Source organism: Aricia agestis, chromosome 4, assembly GCF_905147365.1.
Source record: "Aricia agestis chromosome 4, ilAriAges1.1, whole genome shotgun sequence".
NCBI classification, from domain to species: Eukaryota; Metazoa; Arthropoda; class Insecta; order Lepidoptera; family Lycaenidae; genus Aricia; species Aricia agestis.
In genome coordinates, this window is record NC_056409.1 from 17572237 (window position 1) to 17594301 (window position 22065).

General features: G+C 36.5%; 2 protein-coding genes across 6 annotated transcripts in view; one reads left to right on the top strand and one right to left on the bottom strand.

The window, feature by feature from the left end:
* Positions 1-22065, top strand: part of LOC121726630 (ETS-like protein pointed) — a 141998-nt gene that overhangs the window by 4642 nt on the left and 115291 nt on the right. For all 4 annotated transcript variants that reach the window (XM_042114065.1, XM_042114066.1, XM_042114067.1 and 1 more), the window contains exon 2: positions 18706-18841. In XM_042114065.1, coding sequence (XP_041969999.1) covers positions 18716-18841 — 126 coding nt within the window. In that variant the 5' untranslated portion in view covers positions 18706-18715. The remainder of the gene's footprint in view (positions 1-18705; positions 18842-22065) is intronic.
* On the bottom strand, positions 10575-11842 carry LOC121726632 (ATP synthase subunit d, mitochondrial-like). 2 transcript variants are annotated; one of them, XM_042114073.1, is made up of 3 exons: positions 11636-11842; positions 11123-11341; positions 10575-10752 (listed from the first exon to the last, which is right to left on the bottom strand). In XM_042114073.1, exons 1-3 carry the CDS (start codon positions 11755-11757, stop codon positions 10605-10607), a joined length of 489 nt encoding a protein of 162 aa, XP_041970007.1. In that variant the 5' UTR covers positions 11758-11842; the 3' UTR covers positions 10575-10604. The 2 variants fall into 2 exon arrangements, with proteins under 2 accessions (XP_041970007.1, XP_041970006.1); XM_042114072.1 differs by having other exon boundaries at positions 10575-10797.

Consider the following 22065-nt stretch of genomic DNA (forward strand, 5'->3'; position numbering starts at 1 on the left):
TGAACTAAAGGGTTTTCAATAGTGAAAATGATAAATACTATGGACTTCAAGAAGTTGCCATGATTGAAAATGACAGTGGCAAGATATATTTAGTCGTATTTCCTTCACGACAATGTATCTCTTTACCAGTTTTTCATTACTCCAAGGAGAAGCTGGCCATTGTGCAACTGATACTGTTGGACAAGGCAGTACAGAGAATGTGTCCTCCCGTATTCGTCAAGGATATGAAAAAAAAGAAAACGACGAGTTTGGCTACCTTTTCGACCAATTAAATTAGAATTTGTTTTACGTCGACTGGATTATAATGTCTATGCGATCGGGCCAAGCCATAACAGCGTTTTTCTTCTGGGAAAAGTAAACAGATGTATTACTGTTGAAATAATGTGGATGGTAGCTTCCTACATTTTTATCAAAGCTATGCGTGGGGTCAAGTCAACTGGTCAATCGATTTTTTTGCACTGTTATACGAAACAAAAATTGGTGGTAATTGGTAGGTACTGTTAGGCAAACGTTTGGTAGGCAAACGCATGGCGGCTGCATAATCAAAGTAATAAAAACAAGGATTGAATCAGCTCCAATTTCGGCGGCATTTGGTCGTCAATACTTGAGACATACAAGCGGTAGAATCCTGCAACCAGCAATACATACTCGTATCTGTACTGCCAAACCTGCAGCATGAAGGGTCACTTTCCCGAAAAACTGTCCCAACAACTGCGTTATTCTGGTGGGCTAGCATTACGTCATGAAAAAGGTCAAAGGCAATTTGAGAAATGTGTGAAAACACGGTAAATTCACAAATAATGTATCGAAAATTTTCACACCGTTTGATCCCATTGGCCCCATTTGAGGACGGCAATTTTTTTATATTAAAATTAAAAAAAAAGTAAGTTTTTTTGTGCTTTCCTAATAATTTTATCGGTTTCTATAAATTAATAAAGAAATTTCATGTTTTCCACGGCTCAGTTTCATTTGGGTCTAAATGGGTTAAGATCATTAATATTAGATAGATATACTATTACTACCTGGGTGGCCATTTAATTGTTTTTTTTTTCTTTAAGGAATCTTTATGGATTTTTTAGTGATCGTAAGTATCGAGTTTTAAATACTTACTAAACTTCTTTTCATAAAGACTTGAAAGTTCATAAAGTTTCAAGCTTAAGAGACAATTAAGTACCTAAGTAGTTGCTTTTGTTCTTTTGTTTTTGCTATAAGTTTAAGCTCTACCTACATTGTCATTTGTACTAAGGTTTCCTAGACTACTAAACCGTTTTCAAATTGTCTTGGGATGGACATGGGTAGGTTTTTAAACAACAGTTACTAGAACTCAATTTTTGTTCTAAATAGAAAAGCTAGTAAGTACCTATCCTTCTAGCTTCCATATAACAAAAAAAAATCTACTGGCAATCTAAGATTTGGCGTCAGTTTTTTATCAGCTTACTTAAGATTGCGTACTCGTTTGACTGACATTTAAACAGTCATGTAGAATGTAGATAAGGCATAACACCTCTAATTTCTCAATTTGAAATTTTTCTTATTTCAAAGAGTAACAATAATATCAAGTTTTTTGCGCCTCCTGCTGCAGAATTTTATAAGTTTACCCTGAGTCCTGACTCAAATTCGTTTTTGTAACAAGAATATTATGGAGATTAAACACATGTGTGATTTTTTTGATTTCATTTCATGACATCTGGCGGGTTCATCGTGTGCAAAGTGTGCGTATGTGTGTTTGGCTGTGTGTGCACCTTGCAACCGTCGAGCAGGTAGAAATGGTCCTGGCATGATTTAAAAACATGACGTTTTAAAATTCGAACACAATGGCGACCAAACAGTTGGTTTCTTAGAACCGTATCGTGATAAGATAAATAATTAGTTCTTGTTTATGTTTGAATAGCGAAACTCCTTGCGATAAAACAAAATTCCCCAGCGCTGTTTGCAAAAATAACTCCTATCATTTACCTCACTAAAATATTTAATACTTACTTATAGATTTCAATCGAACGATATGCAAACACCAATAATAATTCATTACGTTATGTTATTACTTATTATACTTAATAGGTTTATTATTATAAAATCTACTTATTTCTACATACTTAATATTATGTAAATAACTAGGTAAATGTTAATTTACAACAAAAAAGAAGTGTTATCTACATACCAACATCAACAATGTGCGTTTCATATTTGAGGAATAACAATCCTCGTCCCTCGAGAGCACCTCGCTAAAATCACTAGACAGGATTTAGGTTTGTAATAGGTATTTGGGCGACATTTTTTGCGCAGACGCAGATGTTCCTATGTAACGTTATCCCACGCCTACGTCGACGATGTTGTGTCTACACCACGCTCTGCACTCGGCGAAACTTCCACAAGACACGTACAGATTCCTCTCGAGATGTTGTGAAAAGTTTCTCAAGTTTTATAAAATTAGGCTAAATGCAGTCTGCAAATAGTCTGCAAAAAAAAAATTAAAAAGATATTCAGTATTGCAAATAACGTATTTTAACAGAACTTAGCTGCGTAGAACTTTTTTAATAAGACGAAGATTTTTTGTAGAATTAAACTTTCTATTGTATTTAATTCGTTATTAGGCTTCACATCAGAATATGAACTGCTCTACCAACGTAAAGCACCCAACAAAGAGTGATTAACAGCTTTTACTAGTACGTAAGTAAGTAGTAGTAAGTAGTAGTTTTACCACTACATATTAACACTAATAAAGTAGTAAATTAAGACTTTCATTAACCCAAACAAATTGCTAGCAATTAGCACCACATATCATAGAGTTGTATGAAAACTTATCAAATATGTCGATCGCCGCATATAGCTCGAAAGCTGGCACAGTAACAATTCCGTCCAACTACTAAATATAGTACAAAATAAAACAACTGTCGCTTGCCCTTCATACGAAGTCTCAAGTCTTTATTTTGACCTTATGCCCACGGGATAGAGTCCAGTTTGGCGCGCGCCGCGTGGGCAGGGTAATTGGTCGATGCCGTCTGCGCGGGCGCAATAGAATTTTTAATTATGAATTAATTAGTGACGATACGCATCATGGGCTTGCCTAATCCGCGTTACAGTTTGATATTACTATAACTCTTTAAAACCGCGAGCTTTAACAGATTTGATCTAGTTTAAAGCTTAAAGCTCCTTTAAATTAATTTTACTTAAGTCATCAACATACTATTCTGGATTATGTGTACATGAATCTCTAAAAGATTTAGGATGATTTGGTGGCTAGTATTAAGCACTTTACGATTTTATTGTAATGGGCGTATAAAAAATATACATATTATTAAATTGAAAACAAAATCTCTATATTTTACACGCCTAAAATACATATTATAAGTTTGAATAAGTTATAACATATCAGAAACAAAAGAAAAGTATTCTGCAGGTAATCCTTATATAAATTTGTATAAGGCCATAATTTAAGACGGGTGTGAACCAAAATGTGATGAATCCAGATGTAACAGATACCTTTGCATAATGCATGCGTCTGACGCCGTAGAGTTCGACGACTCTGATATATTAATATGGCGTATCTCGTACTATATTATGTTATCAATTATCATTACGTGCTGCATAATATTATGTTCATTGTGTCGGCCCCACCCACAAAGTGCTGCACGCTTTGTTTGTAAGCCTTTTCTTATTTATTGAGTTTTTTTTTCTTAACAATAGCGTGGCTGATACTTATGTCATAATTTAGTGCTTATAACATGCGCGATAACGCTGCGAATTTCGTTGCGTCAAAATTCGTTTGTCGCACGGGAACCATAACACTTTTCCGGGATGAAAAGTATCTCTATACCAAATAGCAAAATCGGTTTAGTGGTTTCGGTGTGAAGAGGTAGTAGACAGACAGACATTTTGCATGTATAATATTAGATAGTACTGGATAACAGTAAGTTCAAAATTCGTTTTCCTTCGAAATATTTTGATTTTCGAGTATACTTACATATTATATTCGTTTTACTCTGCGATAAAGATCTTTACTAGCTACTTCAACGTCAAAGTTTTTATAAGTCCATACGCTACTACATATTTCACTTCAAATGTTTCAAAAGGCTTATAAACGTAGAAATAAAGTCGTAATCTATTGTAAAAAATTCGTAGAAATATCAGGTCAGTGGCAGTCAAGGTTCGCGTTATCTGAGCGATCTAGATACGCCGAGAATACAGAGTGGTTGATACATACTGTATTATTTTGCTCTATGGGTTGATATGAGCCGCACGTCGCCTGCGAGTGTTTAAATCCACACTTAAAATTATAAATGGGAAAGTGTGTATGTTACCTCTTCACGCTTAAAAGGCTGTAGGTACCAGGCGCGGTCCGAAGGGGGGGGGGGTCACAGGGGACATGACCCCCCCAAAATCTAAGGTAAAATTTAAAATAAAATAAAACCCGGAACCGTCCGAGGGCGCAGATAAAAAAAAAACGTGTAGTGACTACTGAGTGACCCCCCCCCCCCCAAAATTTCAGGCTGCGACCGCGCCTGGTAGGTACCGATATAGATGAAAGTAATGGAGATACTCTGAGAGTCGGGAAAAGACAAAGGATAGTTGTTGTCGCTGGAAAATGTAGAGTTTCGCACCATAAACGAATTTCGGTGCAATGGAGTTACGGGTGTCATCTAATATATATAATAGCACTTTATAATGCGGGAATTGAGTTATAAATGTCTTTAGTCTGTACTATAGTTTATTTACATGATCAGACACATCTTTTATTTATGTCTAGTTAAGAGCCAAGGACTAAATGCAGAAATGTCGAAGATGATGTAAGGACAATGTTGCTTGGTTATTTGCGTTTCGCGTGTCATAGGATGCAATTTATCTATTTATTTGAATACTTACTTGCTTAGTCCTAAATACTCTACGGGAACACTAGTCTGTTAGGCTCGATTTATATGCATCCGCGGCGCCATCGCGCCACTATAATGTAATCGTTACATACAATTGCTTGTGATCTCGTGGTGTACCGGCCAAACCGCTTAGGGAATATATTTTAAAGGGTTTCCCATGGCATCACGTAGTTACCTTTTGAGTTTAAACTCTTGACTCTACAATACTCTACATCTAGCACAGAATATATATTAGTAGTACTAAAAATACCGTAGCAACTAGCAATGTTTACAACAGCTATAAACTTTAGCGCCCCGCTTATCAAACCGTTTTTGCATTCAGCTGACCAAACACAAATATTAATGAACCATTTACAATGCCGATTCCGTCCTGGATAAGGTAAAGTGTAAAACACGCACGTTCGAGATTAATATATCTTTTGTATACAATGCATCTTTAGCAATTTTATAAGCTGATTTGATCAGGTAATTCAGAAGGCTAGCCGTAAATCTTTTTTTGCTCGGCGTATTGGCGCGCTCGGCGCCTAGTGTTATGCCCACCCCATAAATCTGCTATCAACATTCTGTAGATCAAAGTTGGCTTTGTTCTTCGTTTTCAGTTTATTTGGTGCTTTGCAATTTTGATACAGGATTTCATGCATAGGCACAGATCATCCATACCAAAACAACATAGCAGTTAGCACAGAGATCAGTAGATATCTGCTGTGCTAACATCCAAAAAATTATTTATTTCGAAAAGTTGTGATGCTTTTCGGCATGACTTGTATTGATGCAGTCTCCACTCAATAAAATAATTTGAACAGGATAAGTACTGAATGTACTCGACTCCTCCGTGTTCTCAGGCCTTCCTGAATTTTTGTCGAAATTATCGAATGCGAGTTGTCTAAGATCCCTAGCCTTCGGTGATGTTTATTATATAAGATAAACCACACTCACGTGCGGTATTAATAGACACAACAATGTTTGTATTAATTTATGTAGTGTTGACCTATCCGCAGTTATGACTACTCCACTTCGCAAGTTAGTCACGGGCTGAGGGCGAGGGCGGGGTGTGAGGCTCGCGGGGGGCGGGCAGGGAGAGGGGGGGTGGCTATATATAGAGCGTCTGCAACAGGTGGTCCTCACCCTTCCACCCACGCCGCATATGTGCACAACTGTACGTCTGTATCCAATCTCGGCACTCGGCAGTTCTTACTCCAACTTCATTGATAAGCTGCGCCATCTATTTCCGCTCCTATTGCTAGTATCTGCAGACTTAGTTCGGCCATAGAAAGTAATAGTTTTCTGCAGAAGTACGAAATACCGAATTTGGTAGAGTTTGTAATAGTGATCATGCGAGACTTATTAAACGACTACTATATCTACAACCCATGTTGATGTTGTCAACAAAAAGTTATGTAGAGTCGGTCTAGTAGAACAATTAACTTGTAGTGTAAATTTCTATGATAATAATATTATTATGGATATTAACTTTTATGCTATGTTGGCGTAGGGCAGTTTTATATGTTGTTATAATATTATGAGATGGCAGTGACTCGGCTGGGTCAATCGCCTACGTTACGTTTATCGACCGGCATAACTGTTCTTACATAAATAAAAACTTTGTACATTTTATTGTGTGCTACTTCTAATACATTGGTACTCTACCTTTTTAGGGTTCCGTACCTAAAGGGTAAAACGGGACGCTATTACTAGACTTCGATGTGTGTCTGTCTACAGACTGTATCTCGAGAACTACTAGGCTAGACTTCTGAAATTTTCACAGATTGTGTATTTCTGTTGCCGCGTATGGGATTACAAAAAATGTGTTTTTTGTAAGTGGGGTTTCCCATACAAAAAACCCAATTTTCGGCCTATTTTCGCTCTATAACGGTCCGGAACTCCGGAAGCTTTCGTGCGTGATCGGACACTTGGCCGATTATTCTCTCTCCTTTAGTCAAAATTATTATTTTTAACAAAAAATTAAAACTCTTACTCTTTAATAGTGCCTTTTTCAGAATTCTTCTAAATCTCAACTATTTCTGTACATACTGCAGTCTTCGTTATTTTGAAGTCGGTACCAGCTAATTTAATCGTGAGTTCAGTCAATGTCAGAATATCTGAAACTTTTGGGACTGGTTTTTGTTAAAAATAGTAATTTCACTCTTTTTAGTTATCTTCAAGATAAGGCTTTATGCGTAAATAACCACTACGAATGTTAACTATTAAAATTATGTTACTGTAAGCGAAATTGTGGTAAATGCTTGCAGTTATCTAAGCGATGCTGCAATTTCTATACTTTTATCTTTAAAGGTTCAGGAGTTCTGTTCAGTGCCTTCGGATCAAGAGACGCCTTCGTATGAAATTTAACTTATTTGTAACATATATTTAAGTTACTAGAACCAACTTCTTAACCACCATGTGTGTTTAAATAAATTTCAAGGATTTACCTCGACTGTTCATAGATCCCATCATCAGATCACCACTTTCGTAATTGTAATACCAAATTTAGATTATATCCTATAAAACAACACAAGAATTTTGAGAATCGGTCCACAAACAGCGAAACAATCATCAAAAACATCAGCTTTAGTGCAAATTATCACGAATTGGGTCATAATGTGATGACCCATGGTATAATTGAAGACGTGAGTGGAAGAACACAATAATGAACGTAAAAAATTGCCGTTTTTTACATAAATGGAGGCTTTACGGCTGGAAAAATTTTTTTTTTAATAAAAATATTGTGCATTTTATGTATAGCCAGATGTATTAGCCAGGTAATGAAGTAGATAGGCTACAAGGTTTGTACAAATTATAAGGGAAAAAATAAGTAATATGTTAGTTGTCGTGTTATTCAACTCACGTCTTCAATTATGATTGTGATGATGATGATTAATCAAATTGATATATTGGCTTATCTCTTCAGTGATTTAAACAGCGCCAAAATCCCCGAACCCGTATCTAAAAGAATTCAAAAGTTCTGTTGAGTACCGTCGGATTCAGGGAATAATCTGGTGTCAACTCTAACTTTTTGGGAACATGTGCCTTGAATATTTCAGAAAAAACTAAAATCACTATATGTTTCCATACAAATTTCAAGGAGTCCCCTCGATTCCTCAAGGATTTCATCATCTGATCACCATTTTTGTGAACATGGTACCAAATTCGAGGTAAACCCTATACAACACAAAAACAATTTTGAAAATCGGACCACAAACGGCTGAGTTATCGTTGAACATTAAAAAAAAAGATACATACAGCCGAACGCTATGATATTCTATTATAAAAAAAAATATTGGCCGAACGTATTAAACCTTCTCCTTTTTGGAAGTCGGTCAAAAACAAGGTAAATCACAATTTCACAAAACCTCATAAAAAGGCTCGTGGTTTAAAGTTTGGACCATACGAAATAATATAAATTTGCTATATAATATTAGTTCAGTATAATGAATCCTAACAAAGTATAATCACAAGCAAGTCTTGTGATGTTTGGCTTTAAAGTTTAAACTACAGTTTCAGAGCATGAGAAACTGTAACAATTTGTCTGATATTTGTTGCTCGTTCATTTGCATTCATGAAACCAGAAATAGCCAGGCCTGAATATTCGCACTTAACTTGTCTAACGTTAGGTAGAGTTTCAGTAATAATTCTACACTTCATAAATGCCGAATGAATTAGATTTGTGCTTTTAGTATTGCGGTGTGGTAAAAGAAGATTTTCCTATTTATAGAGCACGAGTTTTCGGAAAAATTCACCGGATGTGAATTGATGTAATTCAAAGCTTTTATCACAGCTTCAAGATATTTATTGGCTTGTAATTTAAGATAATAGTTTCTGAGAGGTCGAGCTTTGCTTGCAGTTAAAAAGAATAGGAGGTTTCTGGTGATAAAATCTAGCTAGATCTTTTAATTTCTTCTTCCCTAAAACCACCTTTATACCGAATTTTATAGAAATATTTGCGGGCGTTACCGAGACACGGATTATATTCAAATATACAAGATCGTCTCGTTCAAAGTATAAGGTTTGTCTCACAGCTCACTCCAGATACGGGTACAAGGAAAGTTGTATTTCTGCGAAGTAACATAACGATCGACAGAAAAGGATGAATGCATTTGAATTAATGAAGACGAGCGTTGTTCTGACTCGAAAGTAGCCGCCGATGATCACTTTGTAAATTGTATTTAATGCCAACTACAACTACTGTGGCAAAAACAGCAAAAGTTTATATTTTAAATCAGTATTAATCATCCACACTAAAATTTTCTTCACTGATCCCTCCGCTCTTGCCAACTTTTTGAAATACAACTAAATCACTATAATTACACCTGATGACTTGATTAATTAGATATTTGTTAATAGGTAACTTCATATTATGTGACACTGTTTTAATAGTAGCTATTCTTCAGAAAGAAAAATAAAACGCATGCATAAAGAAGATCGTTAAAAGATTACTACGGACGATAATGTTCCGAAATTAGGTAGGGAAATCGTTTCGAACTGGACGTATGCCAATACATAATGGGCCATAACCTATCATAAACCGAACGACTTGCGGCTCCGAACAACCACGTAATGCTGGCCGGTAAAAAATCTATTACGAAAACGGGAGAAAAAGTTAACGAATGCATTTCCATTGATTATCCGTTCTTCATTCATTCTTTCGTTCGTTCATTTACAGACACACACACACTCCCACTTTTCGAATAACTGCGTCCATTCATGAGCGCAGAGCGTTGCCAGAAAACATTACTCTTGTCTATTTGTATACGTGTATATTATACGTTCTGGAAATTAGTTACGAAATAAACGTTTTTAAGGTTGTTTTGTGTTTTGTTCGTGAGGCATAAAATCTAACCCACTTTAATTGCATATTAAATGTAAGTGCACTTGAAATACTGAAAATGTTTTCTGTTCTGTCTGGTTAATTAAGATTTTACAATGAGTTATTAGCTCTCATTAAAAATAATTTGTAATATTTTGGGTTGATTTTATGTAAATTGTTCGTTGCTATGTTGAAATCCGATAATAGTTCTAAAGAATATCGTTTTTTTTAGGTTTTTCAAGATCAGCCATTTTGTCATCATTCCCAGATCAAATTTTTTCGTTCATGGAAAAGACGATAATTCAGTGTTTCTTTTTTGTGCATTTTCCACCCTCCTTCGTCATTTTCAAATAAAATTCTAAAATTAAATCCGAGTTACTGTCAAAAATAAATCCCGTAACTTAATACAATAATCTGTCACAATTTGCCACGCGCGACTTCTTGGCTAACGGCGTGACCCTGGGCGCTATATTTAGCCCTGCAGCCCTTTCATGCCATAGACAATCAGTCATCCGCCGTTTGATCCATGGACGTTCCAGGACTGCTTGTATTTCATCCTGGCGTTGCTTGACAAATAATAACGCGCTACCGATTTATGAAAGCAACGAAGTGCTCTCAGTAATATATCAGTAATAATGTTGTTAACGTTAAAGCAAGCGATGATATTTCAAGTAATATCAGAATATTTAATACTTTACCATTAGCGATGCTGCACTCGTTCATAGTGAATTTGATGTATTTTTCCACTGCTCCCGTGCATGTTAGGTCTATGGCGTTTAAACTCTGAACAATTTTAAATGCATTTTGTTTACTTGAAACTTTAGTAGCTGGTCTATAATAATTCTTACACAACCCATTTGGGTAAATAAAATGAAAAGTAACTGTAAAGGTATAGCCTTTACTCTCCCTATGAAAATCCACTACACATCATCTTATTTGTCGTCTTGGCTATAGAGTTCTGCCTCTGTTATTTTATATCCCAGCTGGTCCTGGGGGGTGTGAGGCCAAAAGGTTGGCTTGTTCACGGAGTCCAGGGCCAAGTCCGGGTAAGAGTCGCCAAACATCTCCATTGTCATGTCACTGAAATTCGGCAACGTCTTGATACGAGCGAGCTCCTTTTGTGCCCTGAAAAGTTTAAAACAATGTATAAATGTCATTTATAATTTCTAATTTAGTGTCCTGACTCTTGACTCCTGAGTCCTGGGACAGAGAACGTTGAAAATATTTTTTTATTTTTAAAGTTATTTACAAAGTTGGTTTTGGAATTATTCCGAAGCATCGGGATAATTCCGAAACCAACTTTGTAAAAATTATGTTTTACAATAGGTACATAATAATTTTTTTGCACGTTTGTAAGCATACAAACGTGAAAAAAAAATTGATTATGTAAATGTAAAACGTGCTTAAAAATTTACTATTGCCTATTTTATTAAAAAAATAAAAACATTACTCGTCGATGTCCTTTTGTATGTCCTCACAGAACGCCTTTATCTCCGGCTCCAGATTTGTCCATTGTTCTTCGATGAGACGCGTCTGCGTGTCCTCCGGGAAGGGCACCTGGAACGCCTCGTATGAGGACTTCATCTTGTTCACGATGTTCTCATCGGGCAACAGCTTCTTGTAGCGTTCCCAGTCGATTTTCGGGGGACTCTCAGGAAGAGATCGTACTCTACAAAACGTGTATTGATAAATTGAAGTTATTGATTACATTTCAGTTCGTAAGCATTCAGATTCATTTTGTCCAATATGCTTTGCTTAATTTTTTTAAGTGGCGATAAACATTAAATTAAATTACTATTTTAAAAAATCAAATCAAAAAAAAAAAACTTTATTAGCATATTATTATATAAATTAATAATAATAATTTAATGTTTTATTGCATCACATATTTACCTACATACAAATTTATGTAGAAAATATTATGTGATACCAAAATTCAAAATCAACAAGGAAAGTAAATTACCGTCGTAAATATGTTTCGTATCTGGATCTGAAAGCTAGATATTTGGACTTCTGTTCAGTTGGCACCAGCTTTTCCATATTTGCCCAGTTTGAAAAATATGGCTTTATAATTTGTTTTGCCATTACTACTCAGGTTTTAAATGGTAATCGACACTAAAAAAAGCTGAAAATAACCGCTGTATAGGTACGACTAGCAAAATAAGGTACCCACGGGCTACGACTGGCTACGAGTCAAGTACGAGTTGGTACGAGTCATGTCACTCATGTACTGAGTGAGCTTGACGTTTTTAAAATGGCATCAATTTTTTTAAATTTCAATGAATGTAATTTTTGGGATTAGCGGCAAAAGGTAGGTAATTGGATTTTCTGAATGATGCCTACAAATTCTATTAAAAAAACATGGCATCAATATAACATTTTAATCATGTGTACCTGACGTTGACAACTCACGAAGACCAAAGACGGTAAAACGTAGTGAATAAATCATTGGATTATATTCTGTTTGAAAGACGGAGGAAGAAGACGAGGCATATCTCCTTAAAGTTGAAATGATTCCAATTTCCAAACTCCAAAGCCACTACGGCAACTGGAATCTTGATAGCAAAGACCTTTAATCCTACTTGATAAGAGATTTCTTGACAATGTGCTGCGGCTCGTCTTGCAAGCTGCAATCTCCCTTTGCGGTGATAACTGCCATTTTAAATTAATATTCATCGTACCAAGATGCACCAAGAATTTCAACATCGCTTGAAATCTGTCCACTTATCAAATCAGGTATAAGTAAAGCGATTATCGTGATCGATTTGGCCGACATGCGAACTTGCGTGTGCCTTATGCCGGTCGGGGACCTTATGGCTATACATCTGTTAATTTCGTATTAGCATTTTCAGAAGTCCTGCGGCTCTTACCGGAAAGTTCATATAATGCATCATAATGGCGAGGTTGATAAACGCATTTAGGGTTTATGGAGATAACTCTATATATTTATAGCATATACATCTATATAATATTAATACGTGAGAGAAAAACTTTGTAACCCTTTTTACGAAAAATGGGGAAACGTAGGTGCATCAAATTTCGCACAGTTATAGTTTATATGGAGAAGGAGTGCATCGAGCCAATATTATTTTAAAATTATGCTTTTATCATATATTTTTTTAACAAATAAAACCTTACACACACTACAACACTACTACTAAAAAAGATTTTTATTTAATTTTAGATACTATTAGATAGTGCTATTAGACAATGCTTATACGGCCAGTCTGAGATCAGCTAAGTCCCAGCGACAAGAATTGAAAAAACTATGATAAAGTAGTCCTAATGTCGTTGCAAGTAAGGTCGAATTTCGACCATTGGGCGATCTCTAGTTAATATCTATTAGGTACCAAAGAAGAAATTTATTCATAGTAAATATGGACATAGGAAAATTGATGAGGTTATGCCAAATTCAGCCGATGTGCCGATGAAGTCGCACGCCATTACATTTACATTAGAAGACATCCCTCCACTTGGTCGAGCGTCTGCAGTCTCGCCACAAGGTCAACTTCAGTTCCTTTGTGGTGAGAGTACCGACGAATCTTCTCCCGACCTTTGAAGCGGAGGCCGACTGATGTGGTCGAGACTCCGGAATGAAGCGCGCGTCTCGTCGCCGTTAATTCGTGATAATGTGTAGTTGTTAAGTTTATATAATTTTTATGTATGTTAGTCATTAAATTATATATTGTATGAGCCTATGTAGCTTGATTTAAATAAATAAAAAAAAATACTTCATGTCCTCCATCTGCCTAATAACAAACTCCTCTGATAGCACATTATATAACAAGTTAGGTACAGCTAAGTAGACTGCGAAGTTCCGAGTGTTAACTGCTTTTGTGCGCGTTTTACGATGTGTCAGGAACGTGCGGTTTTGAGTTCTGACAGGTTCGCGTGTCCATTTGTATGAATTATGCCCTTTATGTGTATTATTATTTAGAAATGGTGAAGCTGGCAAGTAAACTTAATTATACTCTCGACTCTTGCTCCTGTTATTCCTCTTTGCGTTAAGACGTATATTACAAACTAGATAACGCCCGCAACTCCGTTGCGCCAAAACTCATTTATCGCGCGGGAACCGTACATTTTTTCGGGTTAAAAAGTATCCTATGTCATTTCCCGTGACTCAAAGTATCTCCATACCAAATTTCAGCAAAATCGGTTCAGCGGTTTGGGCGTGAAGAGGTAACAGACAGACAGACAGACAGATAAACAGAAAGACACACTTTCGCATTTATAATATTAGTATGGATATAAGAAGCTTTATTTTTCTATACTTATTAATTTCATTAGGTATACGTTTTGGATTCTTAGTAGTGATAGGTTGTATTAAAAAGTTTCTACTTTCCCTGAGACTGTGGAGTGTGGTGATCTTTAATAGTGCCACAGTTTTACATGCTGTGGTAGGTACTTAAAATTTTAGAATTTGGTGTATTTAATTCATCAAGCCCCATACGTGGTAGAGCCATGCTTCGGCACGAATGGGCCGGCTCGATCGGAGAAATACCACGGGCTTACAGAAAACATGCATGAAACAGTGAGTTTATCGGAGGCCCAATACCCTATTCCCTTCCCTACCCTCCCCTATTCCCTCTTAAAAGGCCTGCAACGCACCTGCAGCTCTTCTGATGTTTCGAGTGTCAATGGACGACGGAAATCGCTTTCCATCAGGTGACCCCTTATTTCATTAAAAAAATACGGTCACCAGTGACCGGTGACCACAATAGAAATTCTATTGTGTCTCGTTTTTCCACGATCGACGGGTTAAACTTCTCAAATCTTAATTATTGCAACGTCATGCTACAAAGTCACTATTGAAATTAGAAGCTTCGTTAATAAAATACTAAATCAACGTGGTCCGTTGAAGCGTGAATCGTCTCGGGGTTGCCGGGTTGGTGCTCACCCCATCCGCTAATGAGGAACAAATCGTCACACCGCTTCAATTACAAGACAATAATCTGGGCGTATCCGGCGGATGCGCACGCGCCGCCGATTCTTCCGATGACACATTTAAATTAACTTCTGGCTATTTCTTCCACAGATATATCCACTTTAGAGTATTTCCGTGTCATAGAAGGGTACTTCGGTTTGGGCGCCGTTTCCGCCGGATCGACGTTGTTTTCGGATCCCTTTGATCGTTCGCTTATGGAATTAATGAATGTTTACGGTATGCATCGGATCTATTGTGATCGGTTTTCGACGTGTATATGGATTTTTTATTTAAATCCCTCTTGCGTTCTTACTTTTGTAGCTCTAGTCTCTATCAATGTGTATAAAAATTTACACTAGCCACGGACATAAAAAAAATACACTAGCCATGTTACTCTGTACTACAGAGTAACATGGCTAGTGTAATTTTTTCTACACTACTTTTCATTAACATAAAGTTATAAAACGATCTATATAAGTTATTTAAATTGAATTTTAATTTTTAACAATAAATCACATAATATTATGAGTTATGACATATCCAACTCAAACAAATTTCTCGTATATTCAGTTTTAATTAATAAAAATAAGGATATTAATATGCGATACAATCTCCATAATGCCTATCACAAAACCGGTTGCTGTCGATTCGATGCTGTGAAATTAAATAATTAATTTTATAGCTACAAGAAGCCGTACGCGAGTAAAGCCGCAACCGTGATAGAGGAACAGGTTGTTCCTCGTCAGGTATTCTCATCACGGCTCGTCCTGTCCCTCTCTGATTTATGGATAACGAGAGGGACGGCCGTCGATTCTGATGCACCCCGAGACGTGCGGTTAGTGAAACCCTATTGTTTCTGAGAGGCCTCCATCACAATTATTTGATATTGTTGACGATAACGCCGAGTTTTTACGACGGTCACCGCATGAAATATAACCAACTAGATGTCCCGCGCGGCTTCGCCCGCGTAAATTAGGAATTTTACGGAAACCGTACATTTTCCCATAAAAATAGCTCTTATGTCCCTACTCCCTTCACTTGGTCTACTCTATATCTGTGCCAAATATTGCCATAAAAATTGCTCCAGTAGTTCGTAATTTCTAATATTTCCCCCGTTTTTCCCACATTTTCCTGAGTTTCTTCGGTCGTATTAGTCTTAGCCTATACCTAGTCTTAGTTCTTACTCGATAAATGAGCTATCTAACACTGAAATAAGTTTTTAAATCGGATCTGTAGTTCCTCCGATTCCGTTCAAGCAAACATACTCTTCAGGTTTATAATATTAGGTAGGTATAGATTTTTTTAAATTATCGCTTGACAAACTCGAGTCTCGATCTAAAAGACTATGAAAAGTATTTACCAATAACATGGTATAATATGGTAGTGATGATGATGACGATGTTGATGATGAATGTAATTTGCATAGAAGCATATGCTTTCCGTTCTTAAAACAACGCCGAAACTCCCAAACTTGTATCTATAAAGAATCAGGAATTCTCTCAGCACCTTCCGAACCACGGTATACCAGGTATACCTCGGTTCAAAATCTTACTTGTTGGTAGCATATGCTTAGAATACTTCTCACGAAACCGAAGTCACCACATATTTCCCTATAATTTTTGAGGAGTTCCCTCGTTTACTTATGGATCCTTCATCAGATCACCACTTTTGTGAATATAATACCGAATTGGGATGATACCCTATATTTATGATGATACCCAAAAGAAAAATTTTGAAAATCGGTTAACAAACGACGGAGTAATCGTTGAACATAAGAAAACGAACATAACACCTCCCCCATTTTGAAAGTCGGTTAAAATTGTAGCCTATGTGTTATTATGATGTTTAAGCTATATTATTGTAAAGTTTCATTAAAATCCGTTCAGTAGTTTTTGCGTGAAAGAGTAACAAACATCCATACATCTACATATACATCTATGCATCTATACATCTGTGGGATAATGCGTGGCGACGCTAAAGGAAGATCTTCCGACCGAGCGAGGTATTATGCTCGGTCAGGCCGAAGCCCACGTGATACATTTCAGCTGTCGTATATATACCGACGCGCTCAGAAAACTTCGATAGCGCGATGCAGGAATATTAGGCGATTTGTGGGTACCGCCACACATCCAAAATTTTTCTCACCTTTTAAACCTTCCCTAGACCTCCACGAATAATTCAAGACCAAGATAAGATAAATCCGTTCAGCCGTTCTCGAGTTTTAGCGAGACTAACGAACAGCAATTGATTTTTATATATATAGATAAAGTATTTTGTAACAGCTGCGGCATGTAGACCGACTCCACAGGCCTCGCTGTAAAAAATAATACTGCCAAGATAAAAAATAGTGAAATAAAATTTTTGTTAAAAATATATTTTTGTAATGTCTATGCCACAGTCTATGCAGTATAGTTTCACACAGTTGATTTGGTTATATTTGTTATAATAAACAATTAAGTTTCTTAGACTGCTCTCAGCTCTATATTTTGTTAGCGGATGTCAATGGACAAGCTACATGATATTATATTTATTTATTTTAATCGGTATATTATGTTAGTCACTATATATAATTTTAATAAGTGATTATTATATTTTAAATATTAATAAGTAAGGTACTTAATTTTGACAATTAGTTAGTTATAAATGGCGGGAGGATTATTTACTTCCGTTATAACTTCCTCTTCTCATATTATCTAAAATATGAGAAGTACATTAATTAATATTTAGAATTATATACTTAACTTTTTTTTATCCATTCTTAATTTTAATGTATTTTATTATGATTTTGCTATATTTGAATTATCAACGGAAGTTCGTTTCTTTTGTGTAAAATGGTATAAAAGCCACCCATATTGCATTGATTGATTCATTCTCTAATTAACTTTGAGACATGTAAGGTTAAACTTTGCTCGAATAAATATCGCTCAATGTATAATTCAAGACTTTTATTATTCTCTTACAATTTACAATAATATGCATTGTCAGCTATCTAATTTTACTGATTTTCATTACCTTGCATATTGTATAATATGCAAGGTAATGAAAATCAGTAAAAACCAGATTGTAAACGTGTCTACTGAACTTGTCTACTGAAAAGAAGCATAGTTCTAAGAAATAAAATATACGTTTGAGAGTAGGCAAACCTATTTCATTGCTCCACATTTCACTGTGAATTCCCAAACCAAACACGTAAATTATACTACTCAATCACATAAGTATTAAAATCAAGATCTTAATCGATATTTCATCGATGTTATTTTCCATAAATACATTTTATAAATAAACTAAAGCAGCCACATAACGGTACAGTTGGTAACGAGTCGATATGTTAATTTTTATGAATAGCTTCAAACATGTCAGCAAAAACCTGGCAGGTGAGAAAACAAACTAGTTTTGCTACGAATTCTACTGCTATAATATACACGTTTCGTAAATTTTACACCGCTCTAGATTAAACATACAATTTTAAGTATTGTTTCTCTAGTGAATGTCATTAAATGTTCTATAGGTTCTTGCACTTAGTTATAATTCTCTAGTCCCAACTCTCTGGATTTTTTTATGACATTGTGTGGCTCCTCTACACGTTGTCTAGAAATACAGATAATAACAGAATGCACCACGGTAACGCAAGCTGTATGTCCATCTTCTTCACGTTAATTTTTCTTCAGTCGAGCACATCGATGCTACTAATTTAAGTTCGAAAAGTTTGGCTTTAAAATTTCGAGCCTGGAAATACGGTACGCAGTGAATAGTGATCAATATCTAATCGCCCACTATCTACACGTTCGCCTGTAATTTTCCATCACGCCCCAAGGAGGCAGCTATTATCAACGTCCTAGAGGAAGTCATTATAATGACTTTCCGTTTTCCGAATCCGATTCAATCGCATAATGGTGATGTCAAAAGACTATGTGCATATGGTTTTTGTCTCACGCAGCACGCTGATCGCACGCACACAGTCGGCGCTGATGGCCCGAGAATCGAGTAGCAGTCTGCTCTGATATTTCATACATAATGTATGAAATACATTTCGGGGCTGTCAGCTTAAGGTTTAAACCAGCTCATAAATTACTGTCAAATTTTTAAGCTGTGGTGTTCTTTTCCAGTCCCAGCGCCATGAAGCTGGAGTGGACGGAGAGCGAGGCGGACTACGGGCTGGAGGAGGCGGCGTTCTACGAGGCGCCCGCCGCTCCCCCCGCGCCGCAGCGCAAGCACGTGTCCTTCAGCTTGCGACTCGACTTGGTAACTATCACACTTCTAATATATAACATTCTCGTGTCACAGACCGCAGAGTTTGTGCGTGAACTCCTCCAAAACGGCTCAACCGACTAAACTTTAATGACATTTTGCATATATATTCGTCAGGGCTGAGAATGTTTTTACTTTTTATCCACTTTTTATATTGATAATATTAGAAATAATTGACATGGCAAAACAACGTTTGCCGTGTCAGCTAGTAAATCTATAGAAATCCTTCTCCGTGGTCCAGTGGTTAAGAGCGTGGCTCTTGACTCGGACGTCGTGTGTTCGTTTCCCGCGTTGGTAACATGTTATTTCCATGTTTGGTTAGGACAATGCAGGGATCACCTGCTAGTCTGACAAGTAAGATGATCCGGCATGCGTCGGATGTCGGAAAGACTGATCTTTCGCCAGTCGTGTCGGTCTTTCGTCCTACTGGGTTATGAGAGAAAAAGGAATAGAGATTAAAGAGTGCTCTTGTGTACTGCGCACGCACTTGGGCACTAAGTATAAAAAATGTAGGAGTAAGTTACCGTAACCGGTATGTGAGTTATTATTATTGTAGAAATGAGGGTCAAATCAGTTTATTGATTATGCATACACTTTTTGAAATAACAATACATACGTACGATGGAGGTAGAGAGTTAGCGATAAGCTTTTCCTAGATTCATATTTAGATGACAATGACATTAGTATCGCAAAATTAATTACATAAACTTATAGTTTTATATCGATATCGTTATGTTACGACTTACGTAGCTTCGTAAACGTAGTATATGACGACGGATGAAAAATGAATGAAAGCGTCTAAAGGCTAAGCAACCACATTACTCGTCATTTATGTTCTAGTGACAACGATACCTAGACAGAGGTGTGTGTCCATACAAGATCCAGTTTTCTAATTGTGCCCAGCTTACCTTATTCTTAGTTTAAAGACGGGATATCCGTTGCGGGGAAAACTTGAAGATAGCATTAGAAAACTTACCGGTTTCGAAACTATATGAAACTTATAAGTTATATCCATACGAATATTATAAATGCAAAAGTTGGTCTTTCCGCCTGTATGTAACCCCTTCACGCTTAAACTGCTAAACGTAGCGTGAAATTTGGTATGAAAATATTAAAAGTACTTGAAGGTGTCCCAAAAATAACATGATAGTTTTTATGCCGCTAAAATGTACAATTCCTGCGATATAAACTTTAATGATTTGCGTACGTTAGTAACATAGAATATCATTGGATTTGCGCATAAGCCGCTAAACCAAAACTCAAATAATTATTGGATACGGGCACAGTATACGTCATATTAGCACAGCGTAATATTAGTATGATACGGTGAGAGGATAGAGGGTAGTTTTTCTCTCGACAAAATGTAAGCTGTTTCCGCTCGATAAACGATTCTAGTAGTACAATAATATGTTTTCTTAGTTTATTGTGCTGAAATAATAAACTACGCATAATAATAGATGAACGGGGTCACTGTGATATGTTATCTCTACATTTTGTAGAGAAAGAGGCTTCGCAGTGTAAAGTGCAGGCCTTGCATTGTTATGGAAACGACACATTTAAATCTACAATAATGCAGTTACAGACATGTTTCTATACATGTTATTATTTATTACGCAATTTAATATTATTAATAAGATCATTTAATTGTAGGTTTAGTTGCGGGCCCATGTTGGATGCGAGTATAGCAGATTGGCCATTATGGCGTTCATTGAGAGAGGTCTATGTCCAGCAGTGGACGAATGTAGAGAGTTTATTATTATACTAGTTGACGTCCGCAAATCCTTTGCACCAAAATTATTTTATCGTGCGGAAACCGTAGGTACATTTTTCCGAGATAAAAAGTATCCTATCTCCTTTCCCGGGATTCAAAGTATCTTCACACCAAGTTTCAGAAAAATAGCGGGTTGGGCGTGAAGAGGATACAGACAGACATACCTTCGCATTCAATTTTAGTAAAGTATATGGATTACTTTTGATATCTACATAAAGTAAAGCAACAAAAAGAACCTAAATAGCGCGGTAGCCGGAAACAACAACACCTCGCAAGCTCCTCTTTTATTAACACCCGAGATTCTACTGAGTAAAAACATAAATTAGTGTCTCTTTCCATTTTCTTTCATTTCCAACACCTCTGTAATAACTAATAACTATTTTTCAGTTCACACCGCGATACTAAGAACATTCTAATACCAGTCCCACAGCTATTAGACAAACTGCTACTGAGAATATGAAAAGTAGAGAGTACGTGGGCATAAAAATACTATTTGATTGTGAGGGACTAATTTTCCATACGTGTTTCATAATATAAAGAATATTCAGTAGTCCGTCTTCTTATAAGACCCAATCGGGTGCACGCACATAATAATATATAAGCGTGATTTCAGATAACTTGAACTCGTTGCAAACAACGATGTCGCAAAAATGCAATCCCAAGTACCTACAAATATCATTAAAAAACTAAAGAGATATAAAGGATGTTGCTGGAAGTCCCATAGATGCCTATAATATGAATAAAAAAATATAACCTATTCGCAAGCACGTAATACTTGTCTGTGTGTTCATGGAGTTTGATCTCCAGGACACGCCTGAGTTACTCTACTGTATATTATACTGTGCGTATGTACGTATACATAATATGTACTATTCTATCCGTGTATCCTGCTAACCGCCAATCAAGGGCTGTGGTAATGACTTACTGGAAGCTGTTGAACTAGTTCTGACATACAAGTCAACACTTCTTTGTATTGACGGGCTATTTCAGTTCGAGCTGCTTTTTCTGATGATGCATTGAGCCACATGCTTTAAGATTATTGTTTCTCGTGACTTGATATCAATTGATTCTGATCGAAGAGAAATCGAGCTTAAATTAAGCATGCTGTAATGTAAAAGTCTATATTAGATAAGTTTAACGTACAAGGTTCAAGGTGTAGGTATATGTATTTACTATTTACTAGCATTGGTTTAAAGCTTCAAGCTTTTCGTACTTATGTTATTTTAGTTTTAAACAGAGCTCCTTCTTCGAGCTTCAAGTCTTTTATCTGCATATCTATATCATCACAACAATATTAATATGTTGACTCAATTTTCATTCAATTCCTCAATTTGTCCTTCGAAATCACAGCGGCCGTTAGTATTCATAGCTTGACGACGTTGGGGCAGGCCGCGGGGTACCCCCCCCCCCTTTTCCTTTCCTCCCCTTCCCGCTCCTCCCCCCGGCG

Coding starts and splice junctions, on each gene's coding strand:
- LOC121726632 (XM_042114072.1), bottom strand. CDS start 11,757: ATGGCAAAACAAATTATAAAGCCATATTTTTCAAACTGGGCAAATATG. Junction 11,342..11,635: donor TACGAAACATATTTACGACG/GTAATTTACTTT, acceptor CACGTTTTGTAG/AGTACGATCTCTTCCTGAGA. Junction 10,798..11,122: donor ATACAAAAGGACATCGACGA/GTAATGTTTTTA, acceptor TAAACTTTTCAG/GGCACAAAAGGAGCTCGCTC.